At 43.1% G+C, this 20,304-nt stretch overlaps 2 protein-coding genes across 4 annotated transcripts in view; one reads left to right on the forward strand and one right to left on the reverse strand.

The window, feature by feature from the left end:
- The window catches only part of Spg7 (SPG7 matrix AAA peptidase subunit, paraplegin), a 56,653-nt gene extending 49,429 nt beyond the window's left edge, over positions 1-7,224 (forward strand). For all 3 annotated transcript variants that reach the window (XM_077646610.1, XM_077646611.1, XM_077646609.1), the window contains exons 18-19: positions 3,661-3,738; positions 6,897-7,224. In XM_077646610.1, the coding sequence (XP_077502736.1) occupies positions 3,661-3,738; positions 6,897-7,112 (294 nt within the window). In that variant the 3' untranslated portion in view covers positions 7,113-7,224. The remainder of the gene's footprint in view (positions 1-3,660; positions 3,739-6,896) is intronic.
- A 110-nt stretch (positions 7,225-7,334) lies between these two features.
- Positions 7,335-13,402, reverse strand: HemK1 (HemK methyltransferase 1). Its single transcript, XM_077646612.1, has 5 exons — positions 13,088-13,402; positions 12,603-12,688; positions 12,316-12,529; positions 8,251-8,480; positions 7,335-7,582 (listed from the first exon to the last, which is right to left on the reverse strand). Exons 1-5 carry the CDS (start codon positions 13,229-13,231, stop codon positions 7,336-7,338), a joined length of 921 nt encoding a protein of 306 aa, XP_077502738.1. The 5' UTR covers positions 13,232-13,402; the 3' UTR covers position 7,335.
- Positions 13,403-20,304: the final 6,902 nt, after the last annotated feature.

The raw sequence follows: 20,304 nt of genomic DNA on the forward strand, positions 1-20,304 counted from the left end.
ATCTCGGGCAGTGTTGTTAGGGCCTTGCTTATGACTAGACCCTGTTGAGAAGGTACCTACTGTCAGAGTATCAGCTTGTTAATTCATTTGATGTGAAATGCCAACTTTGAGATATTAAATGCGTAGGTACCACAAGGATTCGTGTAGGTGCAGCAGTCTTGTCTTTCTATTACACATGGGCAATACAGTACAAGCCCATTAATTCGAACTTTAGGGACAAAAATGTGTTTGAATTATCCGAAAGTTCGAATTATCGAATAACACTAAAAAAACTAACAAGAACCGCTTGCATCACGGTAAATTTATTTCGTGAAAGACTGGGCAGTGTTAGCTTGCTTTTGAGATGAAAACAGCGTGATAATGACTATTTTAGCGTTGGAGCTCCACCGCTACTGCATCGCACACCTCACAAGCGGCACCATCGCGTATGAGAAGGCTTCACCACACTAACTGCAAATGGCACGTGACGAGCACGCATGTTCGGCGCACCAGAAGGATGAAAGAACCACGCGGATGGAAACTCTCAGTGGCACCGAAGCGACAATAAAAAAAAGGGGGGATGAAATAGACTAGCGAGACGTGCCAGTCATAACCCGAACAACACGTGTTTGGGCTCAGTTGCCTGGTTGATGCGGGCTGGAAAGAAGTTCAGAAAAACAAAATGAAAACTATGCAATGTGACTGCTCTTAAAGATGGACCCATCTGTTTGCCGTCACACCTGCCATCGCACAAAGGTCAGAAGTTTGTGAGTGACTCTACAGCATGGAATTCAGGTTTAAAGGGCTATCTGGACAATCTCTTGCCACACCGGTCACACCTGGACACAGCCTCCCATTCGGAGTCCGTTCGTATTAACTGGTGCGAGGCCAGTAGCGTCCAAATTAACATGCGATGCCAAAGACTTAAATGAGCTTTGGCCGAGACCACCGGCAGTTCTAATTATCCAGATTTTCGAATTAAAAGGCTTTTACTGTATCACAGAAGTCAGAAATAGGCCTGTTTATTGCTTGTTTTCAAATTATTTATATGTGTTTCTTACTTTTAAAAAATTTGAGTTCAATTGATGCTAAAAACAAGAGGAGCAAAATTGTTTGTGTGGCAGAAAGAAAACAAATAGGACAGAAATAGTGATGTACAGCTTTTATACCCATAATTAAATAAGGTATGTGCATTCATGCAATAATGGGTGTCTCAGAGAACACTTCAAAGATTTCTAAAAGTAGAGTGGTTGAGAAAGGAAGGAAATCTTAAAATCTTTTCAGGTGCAAACTTTCAGCAGTGGCAGACATTGGTAATTTTGAAAATCATACATATTAGCTAACTAACCGACTTGATTTACTGGTTAAAGTTGAATTAGCATAATCTGGTGGTCATGGCCAATTATGAATTCATAACCACGGAAAAGATGGGATGTCATACAAATTATTAAAATGAAAAAAAAAAAGGTCATTCTCTGAAGCCCTGCAACAAGAGGAAATGTAGTGCTTTTTTTTTTTAAGAACTAAAACAGAGCGCTTGAAGTGCACAGGAAGTTCAGTGCTGCCACAGTGTTCGCTGGTGACATGTTTCAATGCCTACAGCAAGCCGTCTTTGCTGTTGTACTGCAGCACTCACTTTGTTTTGCTTTGTCACTCTGAGAACAGATGGCCACGTATTTGGGAACAACTATCCTCTTTCTTGTGCTCAGCGATGAAGAAAAAGAAAGTGCATGCCACAATACAATAATTAATAGGTTTGAATTGGGCTTTTTCTTCATTTTAAAAACTGATACAGCATCCGTGGTTACAAGATAACCATTGGAACTTACCACCAGGCTGTGAATTAAGTTCATTAGTGTTGTAGTACATGGTAGTTAATTTGCTAAGCATGATTTTCAAAATTACCCAACATCCACTATGGCATGCTGTTCCTGAAAAGATTTTCTTTCTCTACCACCCATTTTTGAGATTTTTGAAAGTTCACTAAAAGCCGCCGCGGTGACTGAGTGGTTATGGCGCTCGGCTGCTGGCCCGAAAGACGTGGGTTCGATCCCAGCCGCGGCGGTCGAATTTCGATGGAGGCGAAATTCTAGAGGCCCGTGTACTGTGCATGTTAAAGAACCCCAGGTGGTAGAAATTCCCGGAGCCCTTCACTACAGCATCTCTCATAGCCTGAGTCACTTTGGGACGTTAAACCCCCATAAACCAAAGTTCACTAAAACACCAGATACATGCAAGTGCACACACGCACACATACTTCTTTGTAATAATTGTTGCCTATGTTCCATACAGCTTCAGGCTGTGTTTTGTGGCTGAGAATGTGAACATGTGCTCTTCCTTCAGCCTTGTGCTATGTTCCTGCAAATTGAACAAGCCAGCCCAGGTCACAGGATATCTTAAAAATTTGGTGGTGCTAATTACTACAAGGTCCTCTGCAAACCAACTGGCACATGAAAGGAAAACAGGAAGCCAGAATCCAGAAGGGCATGGGAATTGAAATTGCAAGCAATAATAATTGGCAATTAGTTCTGGGTCTGAGCATATGCAAAGGCAACCAGCTGTGTAGGTATGTGCACAAGCATACACGCGTTTGTGTGCTTGCAGCTCTAAAGATAACCACACTGGAGCCCACGTAAGAAGACTGCGTATGGATGTTATTTATTCTGAGGAGCCTTGGCTATTTGCACCTGGGAGGATTTTAAATAATGGCTGTAGTACAGAATATATCAAACAGTAGAATCTCGAGCATATGAATCTCAAGTGGGCACGAAAAATATTCGTATAATTCGGAATTCGTATCATCCAAAATGAACAAAATTTGTATGCAGAATTTGCGCAGGTCTGTTTTCGATTGATGGGGTTTACTTACGGCCACGCGCCACCGCTGACTCGCGACATCGGCACTGTGCTGGTTGCGCGCCACCACTCACTGCTCACGGTCCGTATTGCGCGACTGGCGATCACTGCGTCGGCGATTTATGAGCCGCGCGCCGCCACTGCGGTACTCGCTTGCCACTCCTCACTGCTCGAGGCGCGTACCGCAACTGGCAATCGTGACACCGGTGATGTACGGGTCACGCGCTGCCTCTCGCTACTCACGGTGCGCACGCGCTACTGGTAATCCCGGCATTGGCGATTTACGGACAGCAAGTACTTGGTGCTTGAGGGTGCGGCTGCGGCTCGCGCGTTCGCATCATCTGTTGTGGGGTGGGCAGGAGGCTGTTCGTAAAATCAGAATTTCTGCCCGTTGCACACACTGCAATCTGGCCAGGGGATTTTACAAATTCTTATCATCCCGAAATTCGTATCATTGAGATTCTGTTGTAAATAATTCATGCAGAAAAAGAAAATAAAAAGCAGGTGATGCACGTAGAAAAGTGTTTCTACGTGTTTCTCTCCTAAACTAGCACAGTACGTAATTGGTAAGTACCCGGAGTGCCAGACTGCACACTTGGAGCTGTGTCGTCATCAGTAGCTGGCATGGTGAAAGCACTGATACACTGAATATTTTTGTTATCTGCATGACTTGACTGCGGAGGGATTTTGCTGTAGTTAGCAAATAGTTTAGAAAACTACAGAATATTATTGAGTGTTCTGAAAACATTTCCAGGGAAGCAGAAAATATATTGCAGTCTTAACTGCTTTAAAACTATTAACTATTTTTCTTCTGTTTATGTTTAGCAAGCAAGATTGGTGGTTGTGAGGGCCTATAAAGAGACTGAAAGAGTATTACAGCAAAACAGTGACAAGCTGAAATTGGTGAGTATAGCTGCATATATTTGCAAATTTATTATGAAGCAGCCAAAGAACTTGCACAAATAACACTAGCTGCTACAATTGAATTGTTTATTTCAAAGCCAGAGCACTAATTTTGTATAGTTTCCTTATGAAACGAAAAAGAAGGGACATTTCTTTTTCATTAAATAACTGTGGGCATTTCAGCAGCAACAGCAGCAGCAGCCTGACTATGCCCACTGCAGGGCAAAGGCCTCTCCCATATCTCTTCAATTAACCCTGTCCTATGCCAGCTGCAGCCAGCCTACCCCTGCGAACTTCTTAATCTCAGCCGCCTACCTAACTTTCTATCGCCCCCTGCTACGCTTGAATTCTATTGAAATCCAGTCCGTTAAACTTACCGCTATCGGTTATATTGCCTTCACATTACATGGCCTGCAAAGCCCATTTCTTCCTCTTGATTTCGACTAGGATGTCATTAACCAGAGTTTGTTCCCTGACCTACTCTGCCCTCTTCCAGTCTCTTAACGTTACACCTATCATTTTCCTTTGCATAGCTCGCTGCTTTGTCCTTAAGTTGAACACTTTTTGTTAGCCTCCACGTTTCTGCCCCAGAGGTGAGCACCAGTAAAATACAGGTGTTTACTTTTCAGTTGAGGGGTATTGGTAAACTGCCTTTCATGATCTGAGAGAACCTGCCAAATGCTTTCCACCCCATTCTTATTCTTCTACTTATTTCACTGTCATGATCCGGATCTACGGTCACTACCTGCCCTAAGTAGACGCGTTCTCTTACAACTTCCAGCGCTTCGCTACCAATTGTAAACTGCTGTTCCCTTCTGGGACTGTTAAACTGTTGAACATTGCTTCAGTTTTCTGCATATTAATTTTTAGACCCACCATTCTCTGCCTGCCTGACTCATTTATCATGCTTTGCATGGTTTTTATTACCAGTTTACCAATTGTAAACTGCAGTTTTCTTCCGAAACGGTAGAACATTGCTTTGGTTTTCTGCATATTAATTTTTAGACCCACCATTCTGCTCTGTCTAGCTTATTGATCATGCTTTCCAGTTCATCCCTTGAGTGACTTAGCAAGATAATGTCATCAGCTAATTTCAGATTACTAAGGTATTCCACCATCAACTCTTATGCCCAACTGTTCCGAATCCAATACCTACTGTAAGCAGGTGGTGAATAGCATTGGCGAGATTGTGTCACCCTGCCCAGTACCCTTCCTTATTGGAATTTTATTGCCAACTTTATGGAGGACTATGGTGGCTGCGCAGCCATTATAGGTATCTTCGAATATTTTTATATAAGGCTCTTCTACACTATGATTCTGCAATGCCTGCATGATTACTGAGGTTTCAACTGAGTCAAATGCTTTCTCGTAATCTATGAAGGCTACATATAGGTGTTGGTTATATTCTGCGCATTTCTCTATCACCTGATTGATAGTGTGAATATGGTATATTGTTGAGTAGCCTTCATGAAACGTGCCTGATCACTTCATTGATTTAAGTCTAAGGTTTTCCCAACACTGTTAGCAATTACCATAGTAAATACCTTATAGGAAATGGATAATAAGCTGTCCGGTCTATAATTTTAATGTCCTTGACGTCTCCTTTCTTGTGGATTAAGATGTTTGCATTCTTCCAAGCTTCTGGTACACTTGAGGTCTTAAGGCATTGCATATACAGGGTGGCTAGTTTCTCTTAGTACAATCTCCCCACCATCCTTCAGCATATCTGCTGTTAGCTGATACCCACCACTTTCCCCTTTTGCATTGCTCCTAAGGCTTTCTTTGCTTACTTATCCTGAAAACAAATGTGTGAATTTGCAGTATTATGAAATAAACAGAATGGCTTTATTTATGTCATGTACTTAGCAGCATGCCAGTGTGACCTATATGCAAGGTGGCTGGTTCATCTGACTTGGAAAAGGTTTATTTTTTGTGGAGCGTAATGAATGGCCTTGGCATGACCATGTTGTGCTGAGAAAGTTCCCTGTGCTTCCAAAGTGCGTGGAGCGTGCTTGCATCAAAACAGAACGAATGTGAAAACCGCCACTCTGTCATCGGAGCAGAGGTTTCTGAAAATTATTGTATGATGAAAGAGCAGGTACCAGTAAAGTGACCTAAGAAACGGACCTAACATTATTCCCATTGTAATGAATTCACCACAGTACATCTACCCACAAATTAAGTTCTCTTATATGCATTTTTACACAGAACAGCATGGTGCTTCATCATAAAAAGCTTGCCAGACTACCTGTAATTTCATAACTTTGAATCAGAGAAGGCATCTCTGCAGCATTTTTGATGATGCCACAGGAGCCATTTTTTTTTTTACGGACACCTCTGATTGGCATTGTTCAGCTTGGGTGCTGACATACAAGTTTATAACTATTTTTCTGACTTCCTCCTTGGCAAGGTAATTTAATGCCACACGAACACCGTGAAAACATTGCGCACTTTTATATACCAGTGAAAATTCTGAGCCATTTCCACACTTTAAATCTGGACATGTAGTATTGAGTTCAAAAATAATGACATTAACAGACTTATAACCTTCAACATTTAATGTCGTTTCCTGCACACCTACGACAGGTATTAGCATTGTTGGTTTCTGAATTAGTATGTAGTCAGTTCTTGTGATGGTGGACTTAATTGCAGAACACAATGTATTTTGGTACTGTTCAGTGCAACTGCACAGTGGTTTAGCTTTGCAAGGGCTGGAATAACAGGGAAGATAACCAATGGTCCTTAAGGGTAACGGACTGGATTCCAAGGGAAGGGGGCAGCAGAAAATCAGGTTGGCGGATGAGATTAAGAAGTTTGCGGGGAGAGGGTGGCCGCAGCTGGCACAGGACAAGGTTAACTGGAAATATGGAACAAGCCTTTGTCCTGTAGTGGCCGTAGTCAGGGTGATGATGATGATGATGAAGTAGACTTGCAAGTAACTTTCAAGCCCCAAGGCTAAAATTAAGTGTACTGTATAAGACTAGAACTGAAGCATGAGTGAGTTGGTAATCCACAGAGTAATGCAGTGTTCATCCTCGCCTGTCTTCCTTCGTCCCTGTTATAAATCACGCTGTATTGCACAATGTACAAGCCTGAATACCTATTTGTCAGTTAGCTTTGCATTGTCAGTTTGATAAGCTCACCCATCCTTGTTGCAGTTGGCTGGAGAGTTGCTCAAGCGAGAAGTACTGAATTATGCTGATATTGAAGCTCTGATTGGGCCTCCTCCATTTGGCAAGAAACAACTCATTGAAGTCCTCGACTTGGGCCCAGATTCTTCAGACAAGAAGAACAGCAAGCCATCCTCGGAGAGAGAGGGTCCGCATGGGAAACCTCAACAGAACTTGTCTGGTGCTACTGGTACATCAACCTAGGAAATGGCATCTGTAGCCTAGTATAATTTGAATTGTGCACAATGCCATTGTAGCTAGAGATTGTTGAGAAATAGTGTGTACAGAATCCGATTAAAATGTTGTTTGCAAACAATTTTCTGCTCCTCCATATCCAGCTTGCAACAGTGACCTCAAAGCATGCCCCAGCATGTTCCATCACAGCTGCTGGCAGTTATTTTCAGTTACTGCTGGCATCACAGCAGCTTTACTGTATTCTTTTTATTTCAACAAACCGTGGCCTAGAAGTGAAATCTGGGTGCACAGCCACCAGCTCGAACAGATGGCCGTGCTCTTCTGCTGACAACATGGCTCGAATGAGGGGTGGCTGCAAGAGCCCCACTTCTAAAAATAGGTGCCCTCCAACTCTGAGCAATCTCCTTGACAGCTGTAGGATGCTTCGCACAACATCCAGACCATCGGGGCCAGCAAAGAGGGCAGTGTGGTCTTCATGTCTGGAACCAACACAGAAACCTGTGAAGACTAGTTTGCAGACTAGCTAGCTAACAAACTAGCAAATCAATGGTTAGTTCAACTTCGATTCAGCACACAACACTAACTACTTATAGGATGGTGGGGCATGTTATATGCCCCACTATCACACAAAGGCCTTTAAAAGTAAAGGCATCCCATTTCCGGAAACTAGCACGAAAGAAAACAGAAACCATGTGTGCATGACGAAAGTACGGAACATTATTGCAATTTTTTTTTAATTAAGCCAAATGCCAGCCTACCTCTTAATCCTGCTTTCTCAACAAGATTTATTGGGAACAAAGCACCGAGCCCCAGCACAATCCATTGCAACCCTCTGATGCATAAAAAATTGAAGTTGCTTTTGGTAATCATCACCACATCCAAACAGGCTGCCAGAAAGGTCAAACAATAAACAAGCACTACATCATGACAGCAGTGGTGTGCCATACCAATGGACAGCATAAAATGCATTGTCTGTCTCCTCAATTCAACAGTTATGTAGCGTGATCCAACAAAGCACATACTGATACCTTTCACTTTTGTTGCTCATTAATAAAAAGCACAAAATAAACAACATATCTTTCGTACAAGCTGACAACCTGCATCAAAACCATAGCAATACACATAAAGTAGGTCAATGATTACTCACTTCAATATTTCTGGCTCAATTGTGCTGGAGTCTTGAATGGCAATGTAGGGGGGGTTACTAACAATGGCATCATATAATGACATATTCAGATTAGGTTCTGAACACTTTAAGCCATCTGGTGTAGCCTCTGCCAGGTAACATGAGACTCTTTCAGACAAGCCAAGTTGTGATGAATTCTCTTGTGTCAACTTGACAGACACTGGGCTTCTATCTATGGCAGTGTAATGTACCTAAAAATGCAAAAAGTCGAAAAACTTCAGCAGCAAACACATGTAAGTGGCACACAGTACAAATCCTAGTAATGTTTTTTTTTTTTCTTTGCAATGGACATGCATTTAAATCAACAATAAGCAACCTTCATGTGCAACTTCATTATTGTTTAAAGGGGTACAGACACAAAATATTGAACACAAACAAACAATATGATTTGTTTAATGGGCGTAAGGTGATGTCTTCTAGCAAGTTTTAGTCACAGGCCTTGAGTGGAACATAATTTAATATGATTTTTATTGTCAGAGGAGCCGCTCGGCTTTTCCACCCGCATGGAGTGACATCAAGGTGCACTTGCCCCAATTACTGTAATGTTACCAAACCTGGTGGCTGTACCTAGGAACAACCAGTGCTTGCCGGCGATGCCGATATCATCAGGAATTTGGTAGTCCAGGTTGGCCGGTTGACCGTGATGTCAAGGTAGCACTGGCACCTACCGAGACAAACTGCCGGTGCAACATCATTTGTAATTAATGACTGACGGTGCGAACTGGTGTTTTGAGATCATTTCCATAATCACTAGGCCTGTAGGCCTCTTTCAAGGCAAAAAAAAATGCACACCCAAAAACTTTGTGCCTGTACCCCTTTAAAAGGAACGAAAGAAGGTAAATGCTTGTACAATTTGTGTATGGGAAGCTGAAATCGGCATTTACACTACAGAGTTATGTATGCATACTCAAAGCTAATACTGTACTATGCACTAGCAAAGAAACAAAAAATAATATTTCACAACCAGCAGTCTCCGCAATATTTTTTCCTAGCTAGTTTTCGCTCCTGCTAATCTTCTAGAGCAAACCAAATGCATTTGCTCTCTTAAAAGCAACTTCTTGCATACACCTGATGTGGCACAAAATCATAAACTAAGCTATAAATATCACACTTTTTTTTTACTGCTGTTACTTTCTCGAACTACGTTCAGAGCAGACAGCTTAGTTTGTTATAATTGAGCAAAGAGGGCATTTTTCAGCGCAATAAAACGACTCAACAAATGAGAAAAGTTGATTCTGAGTACTTAGCTGATCCATATCATCATTTTACTGTGCTGAAAAATTCCTTTTTTTTTGGAACTGCTGCAACTAAAATGGGTCGTCTTGTAATCTAGTTAGTTCCAGCATGTCAGTAGTATGCACCGTAGAAGAAATGCTTCCATCAACAAGGCAAATAATCTTAGCAGCAAATGAAAACTGTCGCACCCTCTCCACCAATCTCTGACTCAGTGGTTCAGGTGTTGGAACCCCGCTAAATATTAATAATCCCTCCCCAACCACCTCCTCCCTTGCTATTTTTTGCAAACCTTGCCACACTGGCATGTGGCATGATAAAAGCAAAAGCTACTTCTATTTTTATACACGTGCCACATGTGCATAAGAGGTGACAGTAAATACTTAATGGCTTAAAGGACTATAGACAACTAATTTTATTGTGCGTTTTCTTCTGTCAAGCGATGCGTTAGACATTAGAACACATGGATTACCGGGTAGTATTTGCCTACAACTGCTAAATAATTTATAATTGAATTTCTTCTCTCATGCTGTTTCGGTTTCGGTTTCACCGACCGATCGATGACTGTGACGTCAAGTTGATGTTTTGGTCACGTGATCCACTAGAAAAACTGTTATATAATCGTTGATATGAAGTTTAAGTTCACTACGACATTTAATCCAGCCTCTTCCAAGACCTGGAATCACAAAAAATGACCTGTCAGAGATTATATTAGTTTTTCTAGTGGATCACGTGACCAAAACATCAACTTGACGTCACAGTCATTGTTTGGTCGATGAAACCGAAACAGCGTCAAGAAGACATTCAAGTATAAATTATTTAGCGGTCGTACATAAATACCACAGGATGCTCCATGTACACGAATGTCTGATGTATCGTTTGAAAGAAGAAAGCATGCAAGCAAAAATTTGATGTCTCTAGTCCTTTAAGTTTGCTCACGCCATTATTTTTGGAGTTCGTGCTGTAAGTCTAGACTTAATGTCATTACACATAGGTCACAATTATGATGTTGCCTAGCCAGTGAAAAATTGTACCTCATTATAAACAGTACTCATAAGCACAAAATCTTGTAAATGTCCAAATGTAATGTTAAAATTATCTGGAAAAAAATACTGTTCTCAGTTGGTAAGTAAAAGAAAAATATTAATATTAATAAGCTCGCATGCTAGCACACAAGCCGAGTTTGTCAGTCAGAAGTGCCAGTGAAAATGACGCCATTCGCGATGAAAATGTAGTAGAGGTGACTCATCTGACTGAAAGTTATGAAAACACTTTTCACTTGATTGGAGGTTGTTTCTATCGAAGTTAAATGCTGTTCTGCATGAGGAATGGGTATGAGAGTATGCATATCTTGGGCAATGGAGCTGTGGTAAACTCAGTAGGTTGTGAAAGGCAATAAGGATAATACCATTGAATTTGTGCATAACGTATTAAGCACTCTGGCATTAAATTTGTAAAAAAACATTTCACATTGGCAAAGGCACATTGAGGCTTTAAAAATAAGATGAAAGAAATGTAATTTCCTGCCTGAGCATACCATGTGTCAATATGCCAGCATGTGAAATGCATGCATAAAGTCCTTGGTAATTCATATTTTAGAAACTCTATGATTCATAATAATCCACTGTGATTGGCACATCGCTTCCGTCTTCACAGTCTTCTACTGGCTACTGAGTCATTGGCATGGAAACTCCGACCGCTCTTCACATAAGGCGCAGTCCGACAGTATGTGTAGCTACTGCTGTTCAAGATACGGGCTTATTTTCCTCACTATATACACAAAAATTTCACAAACTATATTTGACTGCGACCTTGCCACAGTCAGCAACAATATTGATCTTTACATCATCAGATTACAAATGTATGCTTTTTCATGGGCAAATTAAATGAAGCAATGCTAAGAGGAACACAAAAATAGGAGCACTGTTTGATGGAGAATGATTGATGGCAAGGCTAGTTCTCGCCAATGATGTTCAATGACCACTTCTTGCAAGTTAGAACTAAAGGCCATTATTTCATCATCATCATATTCTTTCTACATTTCTCTGTACTAAATTACATTCAATCCAAATCTACAAAAGCCTCACCCAAACTGCTCATAAAACAGGATAGATGTCTGGGCTTGTTGGCAATTCACGGTCAATGAAACAGCAAAGAAGAAACACAAAGAATAGCGCTCATGTTGTGGTCTGTTCTGCACTGTTTTGTCAGTGATGAACAAAATTCTGCTGAAAATATTGACACATCATTTAACATATAATCGAGGCATGCTGTAATGTAATTTTACCTTGCATCCAATGGCCATTCAGCTTCGGATTAGTTTATTTTCTGCCTGGTATTGTTATCTTTATCAGCTGTGAGTTAGGAGTTTTGGTTTCGATAAATATGCTAATTTTGTTATTATAACCTCTACCAAAATTATAATTCATTTTTTTTACATGTCGGTATCACAGACCCATTCCAAAAAATATTGTGCTAATTTCAAATTCTAAATGCCTCAGCAACCAAACACTGCCACCACTGAGCCGTGAGATGGGGCCTCCTCATGGGGTGTCCCGGACTAGGGATGTCGACCATGTAGCGCAGCTACTCTGTGGCTCCCAAGCTCTCTCTACTCCACCAAATAAAACTTTTCACCACCACCACCAGAGCGGATCAAAAGCATCTCGAGAAGTATCTGATTCAATTCATATTTAATCAGGCTTCAAAAGAATCCGGCATGCACACTCATTGTTTGTAGGAGCTCCTGCGACAGGAGTGGACAGCAGGTGCCAAAAAGAATGCTACACATACCTTCGAAGTACAGGAAGCAAGACCTAGGCAGATTGCACCTGTCCCGCAACCGATGTCTAAAACATGTCTGACATCATTCTCACTACGGTTTATATGTGACAGAACAATGTCCACCAGTCCTTCTGTTTCCGGCCTCGGTATGAACACTGGTGGGCACATCTTCAAAGCTATTCCGTGAAAGCTCCACTTTCCCAAGATGTACTGAACAGGCAGCCTACATGAACAAAGGGCGGTGCATTACAACATGACTCCAATAAGCTTTTAAGTTGACTGAAAACTTGGATTACCTCTGCGCTCTTCTCCGACAGTAGTGATTCAACTTATTCAAATGAGATGGCAGAATGGGTATTGCGCTGTCTGGGTGCGCCTGAATCTGTTCGATGTAGAGAAACAAAGCCAAAAAGGAAAACCGGTGTCTCTCAGCAATCTCTCCGGGATCTAAATTTGCAAGCTAAAAATGACACGGAACTGTACTCTGTCACAAAAATTTACGCATGCATTTGCGCATTTACCACCGCCATTCCGCACTAACAAGGCAGCTCTCGGCCCCCACATGCTTTTTTTTTTTAATAAAATACAAGAGACTGCCGAGCAGTTAAATTACACAGGTAATGTATGCAAGCCTTGGACAGCAAAACACAAACTGGCATGTTTTTCTAGACTAATGTCTGCAATGACAGCCAACAGCACTGCACTAAAACTGCACGTTTGAAAGTGTGCGCTCTGTAGAATTCCATGCGTGAAATAAGCGTAAGCAGTTCAGATAACTGGCCTCCAACGCTCGTCGTCTGCCAAGCACACTGCTGAGGAAGCAGTTGAGGGAAGCTTTGGCCTCTCCAGCGTCGATACCGGCACGAGCGAAAATACGCATCCAGTAGCTTGTGAACTGAGCCGCTGATGAACAGAACTGCCTCATGACGTGTACAATACGCCTACACGCACGCTTAATTAAAGTCCTCGGTCATTCATATTTTAGAAACTCCATGATCCATACTAATCCACACCATTCACACGTTCGTAACCGCGAGCGTTCGGCGGTACGTCGCCGGTTGCGTGTACGCTAGCAGTTCTTTTCCTCCATGCTAGCACCGCAGGTAGTGCTACCGCAAGGCGGAGCTCGTGCTCTTGTCACTGGAGCCATTTTTTCTCTCTGCTTGCTTCTTTTTGTCTCGGACCTCCATCGCCTCCGTGGACTAATTACTTGCTCGTATTTTTTTCCAGTGCGCTAGTAACAGACGGAGGAAGAAGCACAGAGCGACGTCAGCCCGTGGAAAGTGCGCCGCGGTATGCCGCGGTTTTTGACGGATGTCGTTCTGGCTCTGAGCTCTCCGCAGTGGCGCGGCTTCCGAATGGCGCTAGAAATGGCCCAAATTGGTTGCGCTGCAGTGGCGAGGGTTGGTTGGTTTTTTAGGGAAAGGAAATGGCGCAGCATCTGTCTCACATTTCGGCGGACACCTGAACCGCGCCGTGAGGGAAGGGATAAAGGAGGGAGTGAAAGAAGATAGATAGAGGTGCCGTGGTGGAGGGCTCCGGAATAATTTCTACCACCTGGGGATCTTTAACGTGCACTGACATCGCACAGCACACGGGCGCCTCAGGCCCGTTTCACATGCTGCGACTAGACCGTTTAATTATCTAAATTAATAAATATTGACTTCAGACAACAAATTGCGTTTGAAGAGTTGTAGAGCACCTTCAGAAACCCCCATTCCATCATTTACGATAAGGAAACCCTCACGTGTGTCTTTTTCCCAGCTCCAAAGATAGCCCGCGAAATCCAAAAATAAACCACGTGACTAACGCATTTGCGCGCCACGATGATGATGCTCTCAAACGTGGCTTGAGCAAACGAAATCACCTGCAGCCTTGACTCGACGGCCCCGCACCAGCGGCAGGCCGATATGTTGGCGGTGGTTTTCGCTTTTTCGAAATTTTAAAAAGGGATATGGCTATTACTGATCGTCGGCTACAAATCTCTAATTGCAATCAAGGCGCCTATTGGTAATAGTTAAAAGTTAACTTAGAATTCAGTTAACCACTTTACTAGTTACCATGACTCTCCTGTTTTCTGACGTCTGCCAACTCTGATATACTATGCTGCAATAGGCTATTAGCTTTTTTCCTCAAAAACCCTATTTTTAAAAATTAGTGGCGGGCTTCTTTGAAACACGTAGCTGGTACTTTACCAAGTGCTTCGGTGCTTAATGGTTTAATCAGCGAGATTAGCCAACTCCAGAACTGGCAGGAATAAATTCTTACCAGGCTTGGAATTAACTTTCAACCTACGAATAACGACGCTAAAGTAGACCTGCCCCGCGACTATAGGACGCCCCTACTAATCAAACCACTTCCCAAAAACATGCACCCATACACTAAGAGGGTAGAACACAAGCACGAGCCAAAACCTTACATAATAAATACGGACAGTGCGCTGGAACAATTTATGTAGATGCGGCAGAATACAAACATACGAATGCCCTTGCAATTGTGGCTGTGAACGAGAATGGTGACCACATTGTCTCTGCAACAATCAAAACGAAATCCTCTGAAACAGCAGAAGAGGCGGCTTTAGCCCTCGCCCTAGTGCATACCCAAGAGAGCATCATTTTCAACGACTCCTAAAGGACTATCAGTAATTTCGCAAAGGGGCGAATTACAAACACCTCCTTAACGCCACCAAATTCTCACCAAATTATTCCGAACTGATATCGGTCCCAGCCCATTCGGGGAATCCGGGGAACGAGGCAGCCCGCAATACAGCCCGAGGTTTCGTCGACCGGGCAGTGGATGAGTCTGGCTCCCTGAATTTCACGAAGGACTCCATGATCACGTATCATGACCTAACCAGTCATTTTAAACTAGAGAGGAGAACTTTCCCATCTCCGGACAAAAGCCCGTCTACGGAAGGGATCGATACGCACCCCATCACTCCTCGCGCACATTTATCCGGATCTATACAACCCGAACTGTAAGCACTGTGGCCAACGAGTCAACTGCGATCATATAGTATAGTATTGCAAAAAAGAGCCACCTCCGTGTGACCTAGTTACCGATTCTTCTCTCGAGCGGTGGGAGGCTGTGCTGAAGAGCGTCCGCAGAATTTTTTGCAGGGGTGGGCCCCGTTGGCTTTTGGTGGCGGAGAGGGAGGGGGGTGAAGCGGTATGTTCGCAGCAAAAAGGTACTATGTGCGGAGTAAATTTATTCATTTATTTATAAATAAGCAAAAAAAACACATAAAAGAAAAATTACAAACAGCAAATTAATACGTGGCTTGGAGACATACATGACAGTTTATTAACGAACAAACAAATAAAATTAATAAAAAGATGCAAAAAGATACTATCACTTCGTGGTGAAGAGTGCTCCGTCTTGCTGCATGCGGGTTCTCGACTCACCTGAATTGATGACCAGTACACAGCACAATACGTTCACAAACAATTTCCAACTACAGTCACTCAGTCAGTCTTCCTTGAACAGCATCTGCAGACGCCTCGGATTTTTCTGGCCGAATTGCGTGATGACACGGGTGATAAAGTAATTTCTATGCTTCATTACACGTTCTCGGTGCACACTCATCATACAAAGGCCGTCCAGCCTGTGGTTTGTCATCGTTCAGCGTAGCCAGGTTTTCACTCTCCTCACTGTACTGGAGGAGCGTTCGACCATACAGGTCATCATCATCATCATCATCAGCCCTACTACACCCACTGCAGGGCAAAGGCCTCTCCCATGTCTCTCCAATTAACCCTATCCTTTGCCAGCTGCATCCACCCTTTGCCTGCAAACTTCTTAATCTCATCCGCCCATCTAACCTTCTGCCGCCCTCTGCTACGCTTACTTTCTCTTGGAACCCACTCCGTTACCCTTAAAGACCAGCGGTTATCTTGCCTTCGCATTACATGCCCTGCCCAAGCCCATTTCTTTCTCTTGATTTCGACTAGGATGTCATTAACCCGTGTTTGTTCCCTCACCCACTCTGCCCGCTTCCGATCTCTTAACGTTACACCTATCATTTTTCTTTCCATGGCTCGCTGCGTTGTCCTTAACTTAAGCTGAACTCTTTTCGTTAGCCTCCACGTTTCTGCCCCGTAGGTGAGTACCGGTAAGATTATGCTGTTGTACACTTTCCTCTTGAGGGAAATTGGTAAACTGCCACTCATGATCTGCGAGAATTTGCCATATGCGCTCCACCCCATTCTTATCCTTCTAGTTATCTCCCTCTCATGATCCGGATCAGCTGTCACTACCTGCCCTAAGTAGACGTATTCCGGCACCATTTCTAGGCTCTCGCTGCCAATTGTGAACTGTTGTTCCCTTGCTAGGCTGTTGAACATTACCTTGGTTTTCTGCATGTTAATTTTTAGACCCATCGATCTGCTCTGCCTGTCTAACTCGTTGATCATGATTTGCAGTTCACCTCCTGAGTGACTCAGCAAGGCAATGTCATCAGCAAATCTCAGATTATTTAGGTATTCTCCATTTATTCTTATTCCCAACTCTTCCCAATTCAGGCCTCGAAATACCTCCTGCAAACATGCGGTGAACAGCATTGGCGAGATCGTGTCTCCTTGCCTGACGCCCTTCCTTATTGGAATTTTATTGCTGACTTTATGGAGGACTATAGTAGCTGTGCAGTTGCTATATATATCTTCCAGTATTTTGACATAAGGCTCTTCTACCCCCTGATTACGCAATGCCTGTATGACTGCTGAGGTTTCCACTGAGTCGAATGCTTTCTCGTAATCAATGAAAGCTATATATAGAGGTTGGTTATATTCTGCGCATTTCTCTATCACCTGATTGATAGTGTGAATATGATCTATTGTAGAATATCCTTTACGAAAGCCTGCCTGATCATTTGGTTGATTAAAGTCTAACGTTGCCCTGACTCTATTAGCGATTACCTTAGTAAATACTTTGTAGGCAACGGATAGTAAGCTGATCGGCCTGTAATTTTTCAAGTCCTTGGCGTCTCCCTTCTTATGAATTAAGATAATGTTCGCATTCTTCCAAGCTTCTGGTACAGTCGAGGTCATAAGGCATTGCGTATACAGGGTGGCTAGTTTCTCTAGCACGATGTCCCCTCCATCCTTCAACAGATCTGCTGTTACCTGATCCTCCCCAGCTGCTTTTCCCCTTTTCATTGCTTCTAAGGCTTTCTTTACTTCATCTTTCGTTACTGGCGGGATGACGCATTGCTGTGCACTGCTGTCTTTCTCATTAGCGCTCTGATTACATTGGCTACTGTACAGGTCTGTGTAGAACTCTTCGGCTACGTTAACTATCTTATCCATATTGCTAATGACATTGCCCTGCTTGTCTCTTAATGCATACATCTGGTTTTTACCTATGCCTAGTTTCCTCCTCACTGTTTTTAGGCTACCTCCGTTCTTTATAGCATGCTCGATTCTCTCCATATTAAACTTCCTTATGTCGGCTACCTTGCGCTTATTTATTAACTTTGATAGCTCCGTTAGTTCTATTCTATCGGTAGTGTTAGATGCCTTCATGTTTTGGCGCTTCTTAATCAGATCTTTCGTCACCTGAGATAGCTTCCCGGTATCTTTTCGAACTGTCCTACCGCCTACTTCTACTGCGCACTCCGTAATTATTGATGTCAGGTTATCGTGCATTGAATGAACATCAAGATCATCTTCCTCAGTTAAAGCCGAGTATCTGTTTTGCAGCGCTATCCTAAACTCCTGTGCTTTCCCTCTTACGGCTAACTCGTTAATGGTCTTCTTCTTCGCTAGCTTCTTCCGTTCCCTCTTCAAGTCTAAGCTAATTCTAGACCTTACCATTCTATGGTCGCTGCAACGCACCCTTCCGAGGACGGCCACATCCTTAATGATGCCAGGTTTAGTGCATAGTATGAATTCGATTTCATTTTTAATCTCACCATTGGGGCTCTTCCAGGTCCACTTCCTGTTTTCTCGTTTGCGGAGGAAGGTATTCATGATCCGTAAATTATTTCTATCCGCGAATTCGACTAATAACTCTCCCCTGCTATTTCTAGAGCCTATCCCATAGTCACCTACCGCGTGGTCGTCAGCCTGCTTCTTGCCCACCTTCGCATTGAAGTCACCCATCAGTACAGTGTACTGCGATTTTACTTTCTTCATTGCTGATTCTACGTCCTCATAGAAGCTTTCAACGGCCTGGTCATCATGGCTGGATGTGGGTGCGTAGGCCTGCACCACTTTCAGCTTGTACCTCCTATTCAGCCTAATTACTATAGCTGCTACCCTCTCGTTAATACTGTAGAGCTCCTTTACGTTGCCAGCTATATCCTTATTAATGAGGAAACCCACACCTAGTTCTCGTCTATCCTCTAACCCGCGATAGCACAGTATGTGTCCGTCCTTTAGTACTGTATACGCCTCACCTGTCCTCCTAACTTCGCTAAGCCCTATCACATCCCATTTAATTCCCGCTAGTTCCTCGAACAGCACTGCTAGGCTAGCCTCACTAGCTAAAGTTCTAGCGTTAAACGTTGCCAGGTTCAGATTCCAATGGCGGCCTGTCCGGAGCCAGAGATTCTTAGCACCCTCCGCTGCGTCACAGGTCTGACCGCCGCCGTGGTCAGTTGCTCTGCAGCCGCTGGGGACTGAGGGCCGAGGGTTAATTGGTTTGATCATAGAAGGTTGTGGCCAAGTACTACACCAGGGTGGCCAAATCCTGTTCTGGTGAGAGAGTGCGTTGTCGGTTCTGGTCACCGAGATAAGGCCGCACTCCAGGCCTGGTTATGCAATTCCATCGACACGCGGTTTTTTTTTTTTAAACCCGGTGGAGAATTGCGCGGCACCAGGATTTGAACCCCGGTCCTCCTGCACGCGAGGCGGATGTTCTACCTCTACGCCATCGCTGAATCTAAACTCCTGGAAGCCTTGACAAGGTTGTTGAATTATGGCCCTCGAGTTCAATTCAGCATGCATATTGCGTGGGTGTTTTTTCAGATGAGAAGTGTCGACCAATCATAGCTAAATTTTCTGACACTAAAATGAAACACGAGATATTAATCCTTCGTAACCAATTTAAAACGAATAACATCACTATCAGTGAAGATTTCTCACCGGCTACACACCAGGCTCGAAAAAAACTTTGAATTCGGAAATAACCACGCTGGCCCTCACTCTTTTAAGATACGATATGACAAGCTAAACATCAAGCTAAACATCACTAAAAAATGCTTAATGTATAACCCTACCATGGACACTGGTGTAGAAATCGTGGTACGTGGCGAATCGTCTGGATTAGATTCCGTAGCTGGATCTTCCGCTGCACCATAGGGAATTGCAAGGGGTAGTGGACAGTCGTAATCTTCGATATCAGTTCTTTATACTAACGTTAGAAGCCTACTTAACCAGCATACTTCTTTATCTTCTGCCATATACATGTGCAGCTGACATTCCAATTGGTTCCAAATGGATCTTCCAACTGGAACCAATTGGTTTCAGTTGTGTTTTTAGCTACCGAACCAATTGGACCCAAGTGGATCCAACAGGACCAACCAATTAAACCCATTATGCCAGGCAGTTATTGCACTCAGAACATATTTACAAAATATAACTCACAATTAAGTTTTGAAAAATATGCAGTTTGAGAAATATTTCTACAACTTAACATATGTTTAATGTGCAAAAGGAAAACTAATCTGTGAGGACTGCAGGGAGACACTGTGCTAATGCCAATCAACATTTTTACTACACAATTTAAATTAACATCCTTTTATGGAAATCAAGGCCAACAGTCATGCATGCATCGCACACAAGAAACACTACACATTAAGACACTAGTGGCACATATTAGCTCAATATGTACATCCAAAGAACACACTTGTGCACCAACTTATATACCCCATTAATGAGGCTCTCATGCCGGGGTCAGTGGCGCTTGCCCACTGAGCGCAGTTATTTCATTTCGACTGCAGTGATGGTGCAGATGATGAATACAATTCAGTAGGTTAAGCTGCTGATAGCTCTTATTATA

This window comes from Amblyomma americanum, chromosome 1 (genome assembly GCF_052857255.1).
Source record: "Amblyomma americanum isolate KBUSLIRL-KWMA chromosome 1, ASM5285725v1, whole genome shotgun sequence".
Taxonomy (NCBI): domain Eukaryota; kingdom Metazoa; phylum Arthropoda; class Arachnida; order Ixodida; family Ixodidae; genus Amblyomma; species Amblyomma americanum.